At 41.7% G+C, this 18,360-nt stretch overlaps 1 protein-coding gene across 4 annotated transcripts in view; it reads right to left on the reverse strand.

Annotated features, from left to right (window-relative positions):
- ASAP2 (ArfGAP with SH3 domain, ankyrin repeat and PH domain 2) overlaps nt 1–16,123 on the reverse strand; it is a 169,328-nt gene extending 153,205 nt beyond the window's left edge. For 2 of the 4 annotated variants that reach the window (XM_045011502.1, XM_045011499.1), the window contains exon 1: nt 15,998–16,123. In XM_045011502.1, coding sequence (XP_044867437.1) covers nt 15,998–16,123 — 126 coding nt within the window. Of the gene's footprint in view, nt 1–4,024; nt 4,165–15,997 lie in introns of those variants that run through there. The other 2 variants (XM_045011500.1, XM_045011501.1) reach the window with 2 other exon arrangements.
- Nucleotides 16,124–18,360: the final 2,237 nt, after the last annotated feature.

Below are 18,360 nucleotides of genomic sequence, written 5' to 3' on the forward strand. Positions count from 1 at the left end.
TAAATGTGAATCCTGTCACTGATAGCAGGGCATTCTCAGTTCAGTGCTCTCTCGCTCTCTTTTTTTTTTTTTTTTTTAAAGCATTTAGCCCCTTTGGCACCCCATCATAGCCCAAGCCAACCAACCTATATGGAAAAAACATAGGGTCCCATTTATTGTTTAGGATTTGACTGACTTTTGTTTTGGGAATTATTAGTTAATATTTATTTGTTTATATAGCACACACAAAGTCAGTCACTTAGCAGACATTCACAGTCCCTGAAATACACTAGGACTCATACTCCTTGATCCTAGTCTTTATATTCAAACAAACATTTTATTTTGAGTAAGAATTAATTCAGTGGCACTGGAATCCATTTTTTAGTTACTCTCTACAAAAGACAAGCCACCAAAATGTCCTTGTTGCCATCTGCTTTTGAGTCTGCCAGAGACAGCCTTGACAGACCGTACACCATTTGTGTTTGTCCTATATTGCATTGTTCTTTATTACATCTGTTGTACTTCTCGAGGCCTGATGCAAAGCCCAAAGTCGTCAACAGGAGTCTTTCCTTTGATTTCACTGGACTCTTGACCACACCATTTGGATCAAACACTGGTGTAACTGCATGAAGTCAATGAAGACTTTACCCTACCATGGAAGAATCTCATTCCAGTAGGCACCTTTTAGAGAATGCCGAAGTTTTTTTGGGGAACAATAAGTTAATTATTTAAAACTATCTATTTAAATATGATTTTATGATAAAGTTAATCGCAGTCTATGTAACAAATTGTTCTTTATAATTTGGAATATATGTATGGGATTTAGACAGTAAAGCTGACTGGAGCTAATTCCTTTATCTTATTAAGTGTGGAAGAACAAAACATATGTCACTTGTGGAATAGTTAAACACCATCTGCATTGTGAGGGAGTTAGCTGTATTCAGCTCAACAAACACCATGAACATTTTTTACTGTAATACACTCAGTAAATTCTCCAAAAGGGCACAAAGTGTAGGTTGTTACTTCTGTTGTTTGTAGACAAAAGTTGACCTATAAACAAAGGAAGTAAGGTTACAAACTGATATTATACAATTCAGCTCCTGATATTTGACCATATCTACAGCTTATTTCTCATTATTCAAATAAGCAGGACATAACATCAATATGACTAACCATATACGTCAATCAAATCAAGCTATTCTGTGCAGCCACATGTTTCTATCGCTGTTACCATCTAACTTTCTTCCCATTCCCTTATTTTCTTTGTTAAAACCACCTCACATCTGGGCTTAAAAGCAGATAGCAAGAGATGTGCCCCTTACACAACTGGGTCTTGTGCCTGACTGAGCCTCTGGGAGCTATTTTAACAGAAGTAAGTAATAGTAATCTGCACTAAGAGACATCTTCATCATGCACATATGACGCTACCACACTGAAGGGAGACAACAAAAAGAACAGAAATTCCTTCATCATTATGCTAACTGGGGTATTTTTATCCTCCAGGCAAATAGGAGGATAAAATTTCAGGAAGTGAGGAAAAGAGCAAAAAGAGGAGACATTCTGCCAAACAGAACACCTCTAACAAGTATTACTTAGAGAAAAGCTGAATCATCTGTCAGAAATTAGTATAAGCAGAGGTAAAGTAATTATTTAGATTTTTACCTTTCTTTTTAAAAACTACATCATCATCAGGTTAAACTGCTGGAATGGGGACGTGGTGATGGGTTAAGAAACAGATGTCCTTACTTATTTTACCAGTAATAGATGAGATTTTTACAACTGAAAAAACTAAAAACCTCATTTTCCACTCAATGACCTGTTTGTTTACTTTTTCAACTTCATTCATCTTACAAAATAAAATGCTAGGTCTCATACTAGCTAAATAATGAATGTTTAAAAACAATTTTGGTCCAATGCTGTAAAATTTTACAACCTACTTCTATCATATATGGTAGTTACCAGACAGTATGCTATAGTTTTTATTCTATTCCGCACCTCCCTCCCCCGCCTCCATCATTAGTAGGACAGTGTTCCACTTCTCAAAAATTCTGAAATGGGCATTCAATATTAATACAAAAACACTTATATCAAATAATTAAATCCTTATGTTACAGCATTATTAATGGAAGATAAGCACTGTAGTCAGTATAAATTTAAGATTAGTTCAGCTTCTGGCAAATAAGTGTTTGATATATTTTAAGATCCTCATCTTCCTCCCTTGGCTACTATACAGGAAGAGGAATCTTGTTAATTTCACTCTGCTGATGCTTGGCCAAGCTATGACAGGTAGAAAAAGCACTGGAGCTCCCTGTGTACAAACCCAGGAAAGTAACACCACATTAATTCCCATTTGGAAGGGGGTGGGTTTTTTTTAAATGAAAGCATACAGAAAATTTTTCATACATGGCCACTGATTTTGGGTGCCAAACTGGAGACTCCTTGCAGCATATTGTGTCTAGGTGGGCACCCAAAAACAGAAGCAATCAAAATCAGAGGCCACCCCTGAAAATGTTGGCCTGAAATTCTTGTGGAATGAACAGCTTTAAATACAGTGGAATTAAAGGTTTAAGGCAACCGTGCTCCCCCGGAAAGCTTCCCACAGACCGTTACAGAATGGGCAAATGACTTTTTTAACCCCTGTAATTATTTGTATATTCTACAGCAACTCTGAAACCAGGTTGTCATCCACTTGAGTGATAATTAATATCTACTACTATTACAAAATCAAATCTGTTTTTCCTGCAGTGCATCCTCAAGCAAGTCACTTAGCCTCTCTGTGCCTCAGTTTCCAACCAATAAAAAGGGAATAAACTACTTCCACACCTCACAGGAATGCTGTGAGGATAAATACATTATAGATTGTGTAGTGCTCACATGATGCCAATCAGTGCAGAATCTTAAGTACCTAAAATAGATACCTAAGATAGCTAGAAGGCACTGAACTACTTACACATTTAATATTAAAGCAATTGAGAATATAGATGAGGGAAGCATGTTGTCCACATTATGATATAATCAAGAACAATATGGTTAAACATTACAGTGACGCAAGCAAAACAAAATGCAGCTTACAGGATATTTAACAATTTCATTGCTTCTTTGATTCTAAACCAGTCCCTTCAGCATTGCTAATTTCAAGTCTGCCCAGAGCTCAAGGCATGGGAAAACTTCATTTTCAATTTTTATTGTTTTGTAACATACACCTACAATACTGTAAAGGAAAAACCAATTGATAAAATATATATTTCATATATGAATTGCAAAATTCTACATTGCATGCCTTGTAGCTGACAATGGAACAGGTTCTATGTAGCATGTGCTAAGGAAATTTCCACTCATATGCCTGTGTTCAAAAGGTAATTCTGTGTAATTGCAAGGGCTTAAAATGATTAGCAAATCCATTTGTTTCCTAAATAGCCTCCCTTAAAATAGATTAGAAATTTCACTAGAACTGTATTTTGTCAGAAAGTCTTCACTACCAACGGACATGAATTTATAGCACCAGAGAATAAGCCATACGAAAGTTCACTTAGCTTCAGGACTTCCTTATTTCACTCTATGCCATCTGAATGTACAACAAAGCTTTCAGGAACATAAAATTGATTTCTTCAATTATAATCATGTCTGCTGCTTTGAGGTATTCAAATACACACTTAACACAATGCTAGACATAATTATAGATTTCAGGCTGAAATTATACTGATAATCTGATCTTTACTCAGGGGTAAAAGAAGGTCCTATGAAGACTATGTGGTTTTATATAAAATATTTCAATTCCATCCCTAGACAACATGGTGGCTTAAAAACAGAGTTTCAGCCTTCACTCTTAACTCCTGCTTTTTTGTTGGTTTAAACTTAGATACTACAATTGATAACATAACTGTGAAAGTTTACATGAAAATCCTTATCAGCTAAGAGATAGATTTGTAAAATTTGGCCACATAGCGCAAATATTCCATGGTAAAAACATTTTTGTGTATCTGAAAGAATCAATAAGTATGCACAAAGACACAGAATTTGAAAAATTTCCTCAGCACCTACTCACTTGAGGAGTGAGGGCCTCTCTACACTACAAAATTAGGTTACCACATTAAGTCAACCTACAGCCACCTCAGTAATTAAATCCGCTGTTGGTCTCCACACTACCCTCCTGTAGCCAGTGGTGCACATCATTACCAGGAGTGCTTTCACTTACTAAAGTGGGGCACTGACAGCCAGAATGTGAGGCACTGACAGCCACACAAGGCTCATAGCTGGAGCCCACCCGCCCCAGGACTGACAGCAGAGCTGTGACCCCAGCAAGCAGCTCAATTTCACAGCAGGGAGACTACCAGAAGTGGAATTGACATTCTGGTCAGTTTCACAGCTGCTATTATTTCACATATCCTCTCTGGCTCTGGCTATCAGCCAGCAGGAGGCTCAGAGCTGGAGACTCCCATTCCCCACACCAGATCTGTCAGCCCCATTTAGGGCTCACAGCTGGCATCTCTAAGGCTGACAGCTAGAGCCAGAGACCAAATATGAAATAATAGCAGCTGTGAAACTGACAAGAAAGTGCTGGTGGGGGAGTAATACTGTATGTGAAAGAAAACAGAGTCAAATGAAGTAAAAATCTTAAATGAACCAAACTGTACCATAGAATCTCTATGGATAGTAATTCCATGCTTAAATAATAAGAATATAGAGTAGAGATATACTACCGACCACCTGCCCAGGATGGTGATAGTGACTGAAATGCTCAGGGAGATATGAGAGAATATAAAAATAAAAAACTCAATAATAATGGGGGATTTCAACTATCCCCATATGACTGAGTACATGTCACCGCAGGATAGAATGCAGAGATAAAGTTTCTTGACACCTTAAATAACTGTTTCTTGAAACCCACAAGAGAAGAGGCAATTCTTGATTTAGTCCTAAGAGGAGCACAGGATGAGGTCCAAGAGGTGAATATAGCTGGGCCGCTTGGTAATAGTGACCATAATATAATTAAATTTAACATCCCTGTGGCGGGAAAAACACCACAGCAGCCCACCACAGTAGCATTTAATTTCAGAAAAGGGAACACACTAAAACGAGGACGTTAGTTAAACAGAAACTAAAAGGTACAGTGCAAAAAGTAAAATCCCTGCAAGCTGCATGGAAACTTTTTGAAGACACCATAATAGAGGCTCAACTTAAATGTATACTCCAAATTAAAAAACATAGTAAGAGAACCAAAAAAGTGCCACCGTGGCTAAACAACAAAGTTGAAGAAGCAGTGAGAGGCAAAAAGGCATCCTTTAAAAAGTGGAAGTTAAATCCTAGTGAAGAAAATAGAAAGGAGTATAAATCCTGGCAAATTAAGTGTAAAAATATAATTGGGAAGGCCAAAAAAGAATTTGAAGAACAGTTAGCCAAAGACTCAAAAAGTAATAGCAAAAAATGTTTAAGTACATCAGAAGCAGGAAGCCTGCTAAACAACCAGTGGGCCACTGGACGATCGAGATGCTACAGGAGCACTCCTGGATGATAAGGCCATTGCAGAGAAACTAAATGAATTCTTTGCATTGGTCTTCAGGGCCGAGGATATGAGGGAGATTCTCAAACCTGAGCCGGTCTTTTTAGGTGACAAATCTGAGAAACTGTCCCAGATTGAGGTGTCATTAGAGGAAGTTTTAGAAGAAATTGATAAACTAAATAGTAAAAAGTCACCAGCACCACAGAATATCAGGAACCTCAGGAGGTCATCTAGTCCAACCCCCTGCTCAAAGCAGGACCAATCCCCAGACAGATTTTTACCCCAGTTCCCTAAATGGCCCCCTCAAGGACTGAACTCACAACCCTGGGTGTAGCAGGCCAATGCTCTAAACCACTGAGCTATCCCTCCTAGATTACTACATGCAATACCCACATTACTCATGATAATTAATGCTGCTAATGTTTCTAGCATTTGGCACTCACAGAAGATCAAAACAGGTGCAACATCAATGACCTCAAACAAATGGCACCCATTAATTCCGAGGCAGAATTTGGTCCCTTGTATCGATCACTAAAAAGGCAAATGGGGAAAACTAGCAAATGAAGTACATCTAGATGTGTAGTAGGGGAAACTGTTGCAAGTGCACGATGGGGCCCTGATCTCCATCAGTGTCTGTGCAACACAAAGCACAGTTTATAGACTCCTAGACTTTAAGGGCAGAAGGTAGAGGTGTATTTCAAACGAGGTCTCATCGGTGCCTTGTATAACAGTACTAACCCTTTCAGTGGTTTGAGCATTGGCCCCCTAAACCCAGGGTTGTGAGTTCAATCCTTGAGGGGGCCATTTAGGGATCTGGGGCAAAAATCTGTCAGGGGATTGGTCCTGCTTTGAGTAGGGGGTTGGACTAGATGATCTACTGAGGTCCCTTCCAACCCTAATATTCTATGATTCTAAGCGCACCTTCAGAGCACTTTTCATACTCTGTTTTTCTTTATAGTAACCCTGTCCATCTGCCACTCACATATGGCTCCCACCACACCCCATTTTTGCATTTTAGCATCTGTCCTCCTCTGCCTCCATTTCTCCATCCTTATTACCAACCGCTACATTTCCCACCAGCTCTATCTGCTCCTCTTTCTCCCCCATCTTCCCACTAGCCCAAATCCAGATGCCACATCCACGCCCTCCTCTGCCTACTTCTCCTCACCTCTGCCGACATGTGGCCCAATCCTGGCCCTCCCTCCATCCCCAATCTCTGTCTCCCACAGCTGTTCCTGCCACTATCTCCACCCCTCTCATATCCGCATTCCTAACCTCACACCCATCTTCCTCCTTCCCTGCTCCCTCCTACCCTTCTCTTGCTGGCTCTGGAATGCCCTCTCCATCTCTAAAAAGATCACAACCATCCACGATTCAAACCTTGCTCTTTCCAGCTCTTGGCTCTCACAGAGATCTGGGTCCCTTTATCTGACACTGCTCCTATAACTGCCCTCTCTCACACTTCTCAAACTGGATCACACTGTGGTGTGGATATTGAACTTCTCTACTGTTCCTGAAGCTTCCAACCTCTCTCTCCCCCTGTGACAGAGTGTAGAGAGTGAGTACCTATCGAAAAGCTGGGAGACAGGCAGGCGCAAGCCTGCCTGCATCTGAAAGCCCCCACCCCCAGCCTAAGGGGAAGAGCTACTGGACCTGGGAATCAAACAATTACAGGGGACAACTGAGGAATAATGGTCAGGAGTGAGGATCATAGGTACAAAATCAAGAATCCAGAGCAGGACACTGAGCAGAGAACCCCGGACAACACCCACTGCTCCTCAAAGGTGTCTAGGGAGCTAGTGGACGCCACCCAGAGGAACTCTGCCCAGATACATGAGCCAAGGGAGGAAGGGCAATAGGGCCCACAGTCGCAGAACATCCCCTTATTCAGCATCTTCCTCCTGGTGTTATAGATATTTACTTTGGCCAATGACAGGAGGAGGTTGACGAAGTCTCATGACTTTGTGGGGTCACAGACGGGGTGTCCATGGATAAAGAGGTGTGGGGAAAAATGCAGCCAGAACCTTAAAAGAAGGTTCTGGAGGAACCAGAATTGAGCCTGTAAACAGTTCACTTAGTGCCCCCAAGAGAAGTTGATTGCAGGTAATTATATAATCAGGCTGGTGGGCTGGGCAGGATAAGAACTCAATTGGCCCCCCATCAGCCAACGGCTGATAAAAGAGGCACAGAAAGGAAGTGCTGGGAGAAAGAAAGAAGGGGAAACAGGGCTAGCTGAGTCTAGTCATACAGCAGCCTCAGAGTAGGGAGACCTCTGTTCCCCTCAGGTTCTGCCAGGAGAGCCTAAAGCTCAGGAAATATTGTAAATAGGTGGGAGCTTGGGGGAAATGTAGTGATATTGGTGAAGGGGAACTGAAATAAAGTTTCACTGAGAGCACACTTGGTGGAGTCTGTGCCATTTCTGCAGGGTAGAGGACAGGGGCAGAGATGGACCCTGTTACACCCCCTCTTCCCACTCGTTCTCCTCTTTTGAAGAGCACTGCTTCAAATTTGTCTCTCCTCCTCCATGTTGCTGTCAGCCACTGTTCATCCAACTCCACCCCATCGGCCTCTATCTTTGATTTCAATCTTGGCCCTCTCATCTCACATTCTCTCACACTCATCCACAGAAACTTCAATTTCCGTGCTGGTGACCCATCAGACTCCTTAGCAGCAAGTTTCCTCACTCATCTCTTCATTTCACCTGCGGCTTTGGTTCAACTCTCCCACTCACCAAAAGGGCCAATCTCTTAACTTTGGTCTCCATGGAGCATTGCTCTATTTTCTCTCTATAGCAAGTTTCCCTAACAATCACCTGGTCTCTTTCAGCATCACCCATCAGCTCCCCACCCCATCCCCACTCTCATATACCAGCATTCTACTTATCCATGACTTCAAGTCCATCAGTGTTGATGAGTTCTCGTGCTCACAACTCATTCCTCTCTTAACGTGGTTGTTGATTCTCTCCATGCTTCACTCTCCTCCACCTTTGTCTCTTTTGCCCCTCTCTTCCAGTGCAAGTTTCGCCCTATGAACCCTCTGCCCTGACACATCCCCAACATCTGCTTCAGCTGCTTACTCTAGTGCTACAGAAAGTCTCTGGCAGAAGTTTTGTGACCAGGCTGCCTTCCTATTCTACAAATTCTCTCTCTCCTCCTCCAGTTCTGCCATCTTGCTAGCTAAATAACTCTACTACTCAAAGTAACTGAATCCCACACTCACAATCCGAGCCCCCTTTTCACCACTTTTGACTCACTCCTCAAACCCTCCCCTCCTCCTGCTTCAATTTCTCTCTGCGCCAAGGATCTCACCAATTACTTCCAAAATAAAACTGAAAATATTATATGACTTTTCCCCTTCCCTCAGCTTGCCTTCCTTCTCCTCTTGCCATCCTACAATCCTCTTCTTCTCTCCTCTCACCTCCCGCCACTTTCCCAGTGATCCCACCCCATCTCCTGATTTCCATCACACACACTCGCATCCACTTCCTTACTCTTTTTTTTTTTAAACCTCTCACTCCCCCACAATTTGCCTCTTCAACCACTGCCCCATCTCTAAGATAATTCAACATGCTGTCTACAATCACTATCTGGAGTCTCTCTCTCTCCCAATTCCATCCTAGACCCTCTCCAATCCAGTTTTTGACCCTTAAACGCCACTGAAACCATTCTCACCTAGCCAAAGGTCAGAACCAGTACTCCATCCTTAACTTCCCTCACTTGTCAATCACCTCTGATACTGTCAAATCCTATCTTCTTCTTGAAACCTTGTTCTTACTTGGCTTCTGTGACTCTGTCCTCTCCTAGGTATCCCTACCTCCCTAACTGCTTCTTCAGCCATGTCCTTCAGAGGATCCTCCTAATCCCCCTCAAACCTGTGGAGGTTCCTCAAGGGCTCTGTCCTTGATCCCCATCTCTTCTCCCTCGACAACCTCATCTGTGGACAACCCCATGTGCAAACAGATTCAACTACCATCTCTGTACTGACAACTCACAGGTCTACTTCACTGCTCCAGACTGGTCTCCTGTACAAATTAATATCTCAGCCTGTCTCCCTGACATCTCCCTGTAAGTGTCTAGCCATCAGCTCCAGTGCAACATAGATTAAAAGCTGTGTTTTAGCTTTCCCAATCCTTCCTCACTACCACCTCTCTCAATTACTCTAGATAACACCATCAGCCTGTCTGTCACTCTGGCCTGCAACCTGGGCATCATCTTCGACTCATACTTCGTTTTAGGTCCTCACACCCAGGCCAAATGTTGCAGATTTTTTTTGCATAACATCTCTACAGATGTGGCCTTTCCTATCCATCTAAACAACTAAAACTCTCATCCAGACTCTCCTCATCTTGATTCTCAATTACAAAATCCTTTTCTCCAGCCTTGACAAAGGCAACCTTGCCCCACTCACATCTATTCAGAGTACTGCTACAAAGATCCTTTTTCTAGCTCATCGCTTTGACCATGTCACCCCTCTCTTCACATCCCGACTGGCTCCCCCTTCTCTATCACATCAAACGCACGCTTTTTGTCTTCACTTTCAACTCTCATCCCCACCCCACCTATCATCCCTCACTCACTTTTGAGATGTCAACTCTTGTTGACTCATTATTTCCTTGGATTCACCCATCTGTTTGTATCCATCTGCTGTCTCCTGTCTTACACTTAGACTGTAAGCTTTTTGGGGCCGCAACTGACTTTTTGTTCTATGTTAATACAGTGCATAGCACAATGGAGTCCTTGTCAATGACTAGGGTTCCCATTAATACACCACTAATAACAACATGGTAGGAAGAGAAAGAAGAGAAAAATGAAGATGAAGAATTAGACATCTGCTCATGTTAGTTGAAAACAAAAAATATATTGAGTCTAGAAAAGCTAATTCTGCCACTGAGAAGTAGCAAGAGAGATGGGGAAGGGCTGAATCACGATGCAGCATGATTCTCTGGAAATAATACACCTCCCTACTTTTGGGGAGAGGGGATGAGATGGGGAGAGTCAGAGAGGGTAAGGTTGATAGTGGAGAGTTTAGTATCGCTGGTGGGACAATGTCCCACCAAAACAAGTTTCATAGTGAACCTAGATGACTTAAGTTTAACTGCCTAAAACATCCTCCACACTACAAAAGGTTTTCAGTCCATATTTAAGAGATAAATTCTGTCCTCTGACACAGCTAAATTCTAGGAAAGTCCTAGAATTTAGCCAGAAGACTTCATACACTACTCCAGTTTATTCCTTTGTGACCCCTTGCCCCCAAAATAAACACTGCTATTTGAAGACATATTCCTGTTTGTACCATGATGATTTTCCCCAGCAACGTCAGATGACAATGTCAGAGGTTTAACTCCAGAAGAGAAGCATTTATAAATATGATGAATTTATGAAGCTATATCCAGTAATAAGGGGAGAAAATGCACAAATATGTTTTGAAAGGAACAGCATAGTGTGCACGAATATATTTTTATTAAAAACTACATATAAAAAAATGAAGGTTTTAAAATTTTCCACAATACATCAAGAAATACAAGTATTCTTATACTCTGGAAAGTAGTAGAAAATGGCTTCTTCTCACTCAGATTATTTATACAGGTTCCAAAAGTGTGTAGGCACTTCACAGAGATATAAAAAGACAGGTTTCCAGTCCCCGCTCCAAAGAGCTTACAAATACAAATAGACATCATAAAGATACTGCATGTGTATTCAGAGTCCTGTCTCTTTACTGACAAATTTTTACTGCTTTTTACTCATTAGTCATCCAAAGCTTCAATAGCTAAGAGAGAGCAACCTGAATTCTATTCCTTTTTGTGCATTACTGTTATTTACCAAGTTTCAGTCGGTTACACCGCTCCAAACCCACTGAAAGCAGTGGGGTTGCCATAGATCATACAATTCAGACATTAAAACTCAATTTTGGTCTGCAAAACCTGTATTTTATGGGATAACGAGGAAAAAAAAACATATTGTGACTGAGAGCACCCAGGGTGAGGTTGCGGGGCTGGCAGTTATGGAATCATTGAGACACAATCATGGAATCTCCACAATGCCACTTTTAGACTAGAACCAAACTTTAAGAGGAAATGGTGGAGATAAGAAAAAAAAAATCAATATCCACACCACTATTTAATTTTAGTTCTGAGGCTAAACTAGATGTAGGGGCTTGATACAACCAGTCCCCCCTAAAACTCATTTCTTTAATTCATATAGTCATCAACAATAATCCAACGAGATTTAAAGAAACAAAAATAAAATTAATTAAAATATTCTGTACTCTATGAAATAGGACATTCATATTGTAGATAAATCATGGCTTGTTATTCTGCCTTTTATGTAGTGTTTACCACACTAATTTCTCAGATTTTAAACTCCACAATCCAGGAATTTGCGTATGCATGCACACACAACCATAAGTTTTATTTTTTAAATAAAAATCCATGTAACTGATGTAACATTAGCCACATCACATTGTTAACTGCTTATGTGTTATGCTCCTTTTCTCTAGTTTGTTCTGTCTACTTGTTTTCTATAGGTTTTTTTACTGTTCTCATCACACAGTATCTGAGCATCTTCCAGTTGTGCATTAAATGACGTAATTAACATCTACCATGTGTGGACTATTCTCTCATCTTCTCCCCAGGAGGAGAATTGCATGTGCGGTAGAGTATTTTGTTTTGGTAGGGTTTTGTTTGTTCGTTAGTGATATGCATGTTGCTACATGTTTATAAATTAAAGAAAGCAAGGTTGAAGAAGTACGCCTTGCACTTGGAGCTCTTTCTGCACTCATTTAGTCTGTGTTCCAGAAAGCTTTCAGTCTATCTACTGTTGTGTGTAAAGCCCCTAGCACAATGGGGCCCGGTTCTCACTTGGTCCCTAGGCACTATCATAATAAATATAATAAATAATAAAAAAATAAGTATTTGGTTCTTACAGATTTCAGTACCAGCCTTTGCTATACAACTTTTTCTTTAATCCATTCACAAAACACATACATGGATTCCAGCCATCACTAAATGAGTTTATGGAAAACAATTTCTAAAATTTTTCATGACCCCCATGATTAGTGGCATCTCACAGAATTCACTACAGTTGATGGGTCTTTTTTATTATTATTATTTAAGTCACAATGTAAAAAAGAAAGAAACACATGTTCTTAGCAAAAGCAATGGTAAAGTCAGGCTTCTGATACTCAATGTGCACAGCATTAAAAAGTCGTTTCACATTTGTAGGCCCTGCTACAATATGGGCATCTGGAACCTATACTAGAAATAGTAAGCTTACAAATGTTAATCTTTTTTTAAACTAGATTACTGATTTTGAACATCCCCACCCCCAAACATATGACCCTGAGCTGAGCTAGCAGACACTAATTTGAAACTTGTTTAAACTTACTTATTACTACATATGCAAAGATTATAAAGTATGATATAAAGTGCCTGATCCTCAGCAGTTCCGCACACTTGCAAATTGATTTCAATGGGAGCTGCAGATGCTCAGCACCTCTCAGGACAGCATCCTAAGAATGAAAAAATTGCAGAAATGGTGGAATCATGTATCTTGTACAACAATACTGACATTTTTGCCTTTTCCCAGAACAGACCTTTCCTGATTCTCTTTCTACTAGCAGCAGCAAACACTGATCAGATTCTGGTACTCAAACAACACAGTACAAATAGTCCAGAAGGGAAGTAAAAAGGGGTGCAGGCTTTCAGTTTAATGATTTCTGCAAACTGTCCAGCATTTTTTCTGATCTACTCACTGGCAGAAGCTAGAAAACTGCTCCCACCTCACCTTCAAAAGACACTTTTAAAGGAAAGGCTCAGTCATTAATGAAGTTTAAAATCAGATAATTAGCAGATAAGACTAAGATGGAACCACAACTATTCTACAACCCACCAGTTTTGTAAGTGTTCAGTTAGCAAACTAGTTCTTTCGTGTTCATTTATTAGCTATAATCCAAACACTACCCAGTAGTCTGAATAGTATTTCTTTTACCATTCCCCATTTCAAATACTACATTCTTAAACTTTACACAGGTACATAACCAGATTTCCTAGATTTTAGTACTATACTTTATGCTGTAGTATAGTTAGCACATCACACGCTGAAAACATATATACTGAGATTTCAAATCTGTGGTATCTGTGTTAGTGAAATCAGAATGCATTTGTCACATTTACTTTACCTTTACAACTATAAGCTTTACTAAGCGTTCTTTTGCATCAAGCTGCTATACTAGCTTCTATCAAACCTCTAGAAAAAAGTGTTGTTTTCTCTATTAGGCAACGTATAGACAGCTTTTTACCAAAGCAACATCTTTAACCTGAAAAACCAACAGACCACCAAGCATAAAGGATGTGAATATCAAAAAATTGACTATGAACCCAGATTTTATAGATTTAAACCTATGAATAATGTCCTTTAATTCTTAAGACCATTTAATTTTTTTTAAGGAGTACTCCATTTAATTAAATAATTTCAGGATCTCATTAGGAACAACCTATTGCTGATATTTTGCCAAAATTGCTAAAGAAATTAATGACAGTGAATAAGCAGAGTGACTGCCAATACAAACTCTAATGCAGACTTGTAAAATTCTACTCACCCTGGGTAAGTATTTTTGACAGACCGTAAAATATTGATTGTATTCATTATCATATAGAATACGTGAGCACATTTTTTGCCTGAGCTAGTAAGTTTTCATGGCCATTTTGCCAGGTTTCTCTAAAAAAGATTTGTCACATTCCTGCAACTTCTAAAGATGCAAATTGAGATATAACATACTGATCATGTTTCTTTGAAACTAACCAGCAATGTAACACTGGTCTGACCTCAAAACAAACAGCTGATAGCCAGATTAAATAAGACAGGAACCAAACATGTTCAAGTTTATATGTGCTGCATTCTCCTGATTGTAAATAACAGTGAAGTTTTCAAGAACATCGTTAGTTCATTCTCTTCAGACACCCCCCACCAAAATGAGTACATCAGGACAGCCAACTACACACGCTAAAGTCATGAATTTGGGGTGCCCGACACCTGAGATTGTCTTAAAAATCATGACTTTTTTAAAATAATATACGTTGGATTCTTTTTACTTGCCTTCTTATCTTTAAGGGTTCACATTTTCAAGTGTTTTTCCTGAACAAATGGGAAGGCTAGAAACTCACTCTTTAAAAAAATTACAGTTGAGATCCTCACATAATCATATAGTACCAAGAGATCGGCTTTTAAAAATATATAAATAAAATATCGTGAGACTTGTGATAAAATCAGGAGATCTGACAACACTACTTACAGTAACTTGCTTTAGACCTAAATAATTTCACTAACTGTTCATTTAGTATTTAGTAAATTTTGGCAGAAAAAAAGGCCTTCACATTTATAAATATTCTGAAAAACACTGCCATCGATATTTAATTGCTAACCTTAAAATCTGCTTTAAAAGGTATAATTAAATACTGGCATTTAAGAGTAAGTTTGTGTGGAGGGCAAAATTACTTCAGGAGCAAAACAGTAATTCCTTCCATGCAGATTCTTTTGAATTCAAAGTCAAGGGTTCCTAACTGGCAAAACAGGAAAATCTTGAAAAAGGCATTTAAAGAACAAATGCTCTGTTTTGTTCACATATTTAAGATACTTATATAATTGATCGCTTGTGGCATTTTTTGTGGGGAGGGCCACTTCAAACCTACTGATTCTCAAGATTTTTGTTTAAAAGTTTAATTGATTTTGAACATAAACATACTGCAAAATAAGCAAAGCAAAACAAAACACACACAGTATATCAATTGATGGAACAAATTACTCTACATAGTAAACAAGATTATTTTGTTCACAAGTTAGTTCCGAGAGGCAGAAAGGCTTTATTTTGTTACACACAGGACAACAAGAGCCAGGATGGGTTCTAACTGTGCCCAGACCTCTCCCGAATCTCCTTTGAATGGGGAGCGAAAAAACTCCCTTCTCAGTTTTTACGGTCTCCCTCCGGCGAGGAAGGATTTTGCTAGAGGAATTTCAAATTTCTTTAACAAAAAACCTCCCTCCGTGAGACAGACACAGCTCCGCTCCCCAGGGGTGTAGCAACCCGCTGGGGGATGCAGCCAGACACACCCCGGGGCCGGGGAGGAGGGGGGCGAAAGAGAGGCCCTGGCAGGCTGAGGCAGGTACAGCCCCCTGGCCCCGGGAGTGTGGGGGACACAGCCACAGCCCCGCTGCCGAGAAAGGGGGCCGGGCCTCTGGGGGCCGGGGGAGAAAGAGCCCCAGCCCCTCTCCCCGCGCCGGCGGAGGGGAGCCGAGCCGAGCCCAGCCCAGCCCCTGAGAGCTGGAGGGAGGCAGCCCCAGCGCCCCGCCGGCGGAGGGAGGTCCGCGGGGGAGGTTAAGCCCGGCGCTCCCCTCTCCGAGCGGCCGAAGGGCGCTTTCCCTGGCAGCGGCGAGCGCCTTGTTCCCCGCCGCGGCGGGCAGAGCGCGGCGCCAGGCCGGAGGGGCTCTGCAGCCCCTCCCCGCCCGAGCTGCCCCCGGCTCTCACCTCCTCGATGGCCGCCACCGTGTTCCGGCACTGGGCCATCCGCGTGGTGAAGTTGGAGGCGGTGGGCGACTTGTAATCCTCATTGGTCTCGGACACGAATTCCGACACGGAGATCTGGTCCGGCATGGCGGGGCGGGGCGGGGACGGGGGAGGAAAGGGGAGGGGGCACCCCGCTTACATTGCTCAGCAACCGGCGGCAGCGCCCTGCGCTCACACCCCACCACCGTCTGGCGTGTGCGGTTCTCTCCTGCGTCCGCACAAGGAAATTCCCCGCAGCCGCACCCCTCCCTCCCGGTCACCCCCGGCGGGGGGGCTGCTGCACGCCCCTCCTTCCCTCCCTCCCCCCGGCAGCACATAGACTGGGGAGGCCACCACACGGTACCCCTCCCTCCGGCATCACGGCCCGACCGCCCAGCCCCACCACACAAACCTCTCTCCCCATCTCACAGGCTGGGGGAGGTCACCACACACCCCTCCTCTCCCTCCCCACCACACAGGCTGGGGGAGACTTGCTACACACCCCTTTTAATCACACACTGAGGGAGGTCACCACAAACCCATCCCCTCCCCATCACACAGTGAGGGGAAGCCTCTACACACCCATCCTCTCCCCCACATCACACTGGGGAAACTGCCACACACCCCCTCCCAATAACACATGAGGCAAGGCCACTGCACACACCTGTCCTCCCTAGGGTGACCAGATGTCCCGATTTTGGGGGCTTTTTCCTATATAGGCACCTATTACCCCCCACCCCATCCTGATTTTTTACACTTGTTATCTGGTCACCTCCCTCATCACACACTAGTGGAGGCCACTAAACACCCCTCCCTAGTCACATGCTGTGGGAGGCCACCACACAACTCTCCGCTCTAGCATCACACACTGGGAGAGACCACCATGCAACACTGCTCTTCCCCATCACACACTAGGAGGATTGGGGCCACCACACACCCATGATTTCCCAATTATAGGCTGTGGGGAGCTGCCATACATCCCTACTCTCCCTGATCACACATACTGACAAAGGATAGAAAATAAAAATCATGCAATGAATTATACCTATAAATCTGAGATAAAAATATCTGTGTTAAAATGAAATCAGGCTGGGAGTACATGCATACAGTACATCAATAATGTAATGGTTAAATACATTACAACAATTTTGTAAATATCCCAGAAACAAGCACTACAAATCCAAGAAATTCACAGTTCAAGTTAAAGAAAGCTAAACATTAAGGTATGGAAATACAATTGGCACCCACAGAACCTTAACTCGGCCTTGTATTGTTGCCATGAGGAAAAAGCATAAGCGAAAACTATTCTATCTTTAACAATCAGTTTAATCTAATCTAAGATCATGAAGGTTAAAATGCCTTAATCATAATCGTATGTTTATTGCATGGTGTCAGTAGGGTCAAAGAAATCAATAAATGCTAAATTTCTTAAGGGGCCTGTTTAAAAAAATAATTTTAACTCATAAACAAACATTTATTTGTAAATTCTTAGAAATTTCATTCTGCACTCAAAGAATGCATGTTGTAAATTGTGCAGAACAACTCACCTTTAACTATGGAGTCATAAAGAGCACTTCTGTAATACACTCAACTAGTAGACAGTTGCAAAAGGGCAGTTAGATGGGCATAAAGCTTGTGTGATAAAGTATGGAAATAGTACCTACAGCATAAATTAACTACATTTTTTTTCAGTCCAAAGGCTCTCAGGGCTTTTCCCAGCCTATTAGCCCAGGGTTTCGGGTATGTTTCTGGAAGTCTGTGTTTTGTCCTATGATCTTCTCGCTCTTCCATTCATTTTTGTGTCATTATTACTGATTATTTATTAGTGTATTTTTAAAAGTCATCACAGGTGTCCAGAACATTAGACAGGCACTACTGTAGTTTGTAAAAAATCCAAGTAAATAAATGTGGGGCCAGTGGGGTATTACCTCTTTCTGAACCCATACCAACTTTTATTAGCAAAAGAGACAATAGAACTCAGACTATTTTTTCCTTTAACATAACGAGAAAGAGTCTTCAACAGCATATCCTATGCTGATGGTGGCAAAGCAGGTGATGGATTGTGACCACCCCTCTACCTATCTTTTTCTTTTTCCTTTCTCCCTTAGTCTTACTAACTCCTTTACTCCTACTAACTTCCCCAAGCCAGCCATGCTTCGCCCTACCTTTACCCTTCATTTAAAACCAAAAACAATTCTTCACCATATTCATGGTGAGCCCAATTCAGCCAATTAAAGAGGGCTCGAAGCAGCCCTGGATCTGTTGCTCCAAGAAGAGAGGAGAGCCTCAGCTAACTGAGGCTGGGAAGCTGCCAGGAGCTGGAGTGCCAGAGACCCCTGGGAGGG

This window comes from Mauremys mutica, chromosome 3 (genome assembly GCF_020497125.1).
Source record: "Mauremys mutica isolate MM-2020 ecotype Southern chromosome 3, ASM2049712v1, whole genome shotgun sequence".
In the NCBI taxonomy this organism is placed as follows: Eukaryota; Metazoa; Chordata; order Testudines; family Geoemydidae; genus Mauremys; species Mauremys mutica.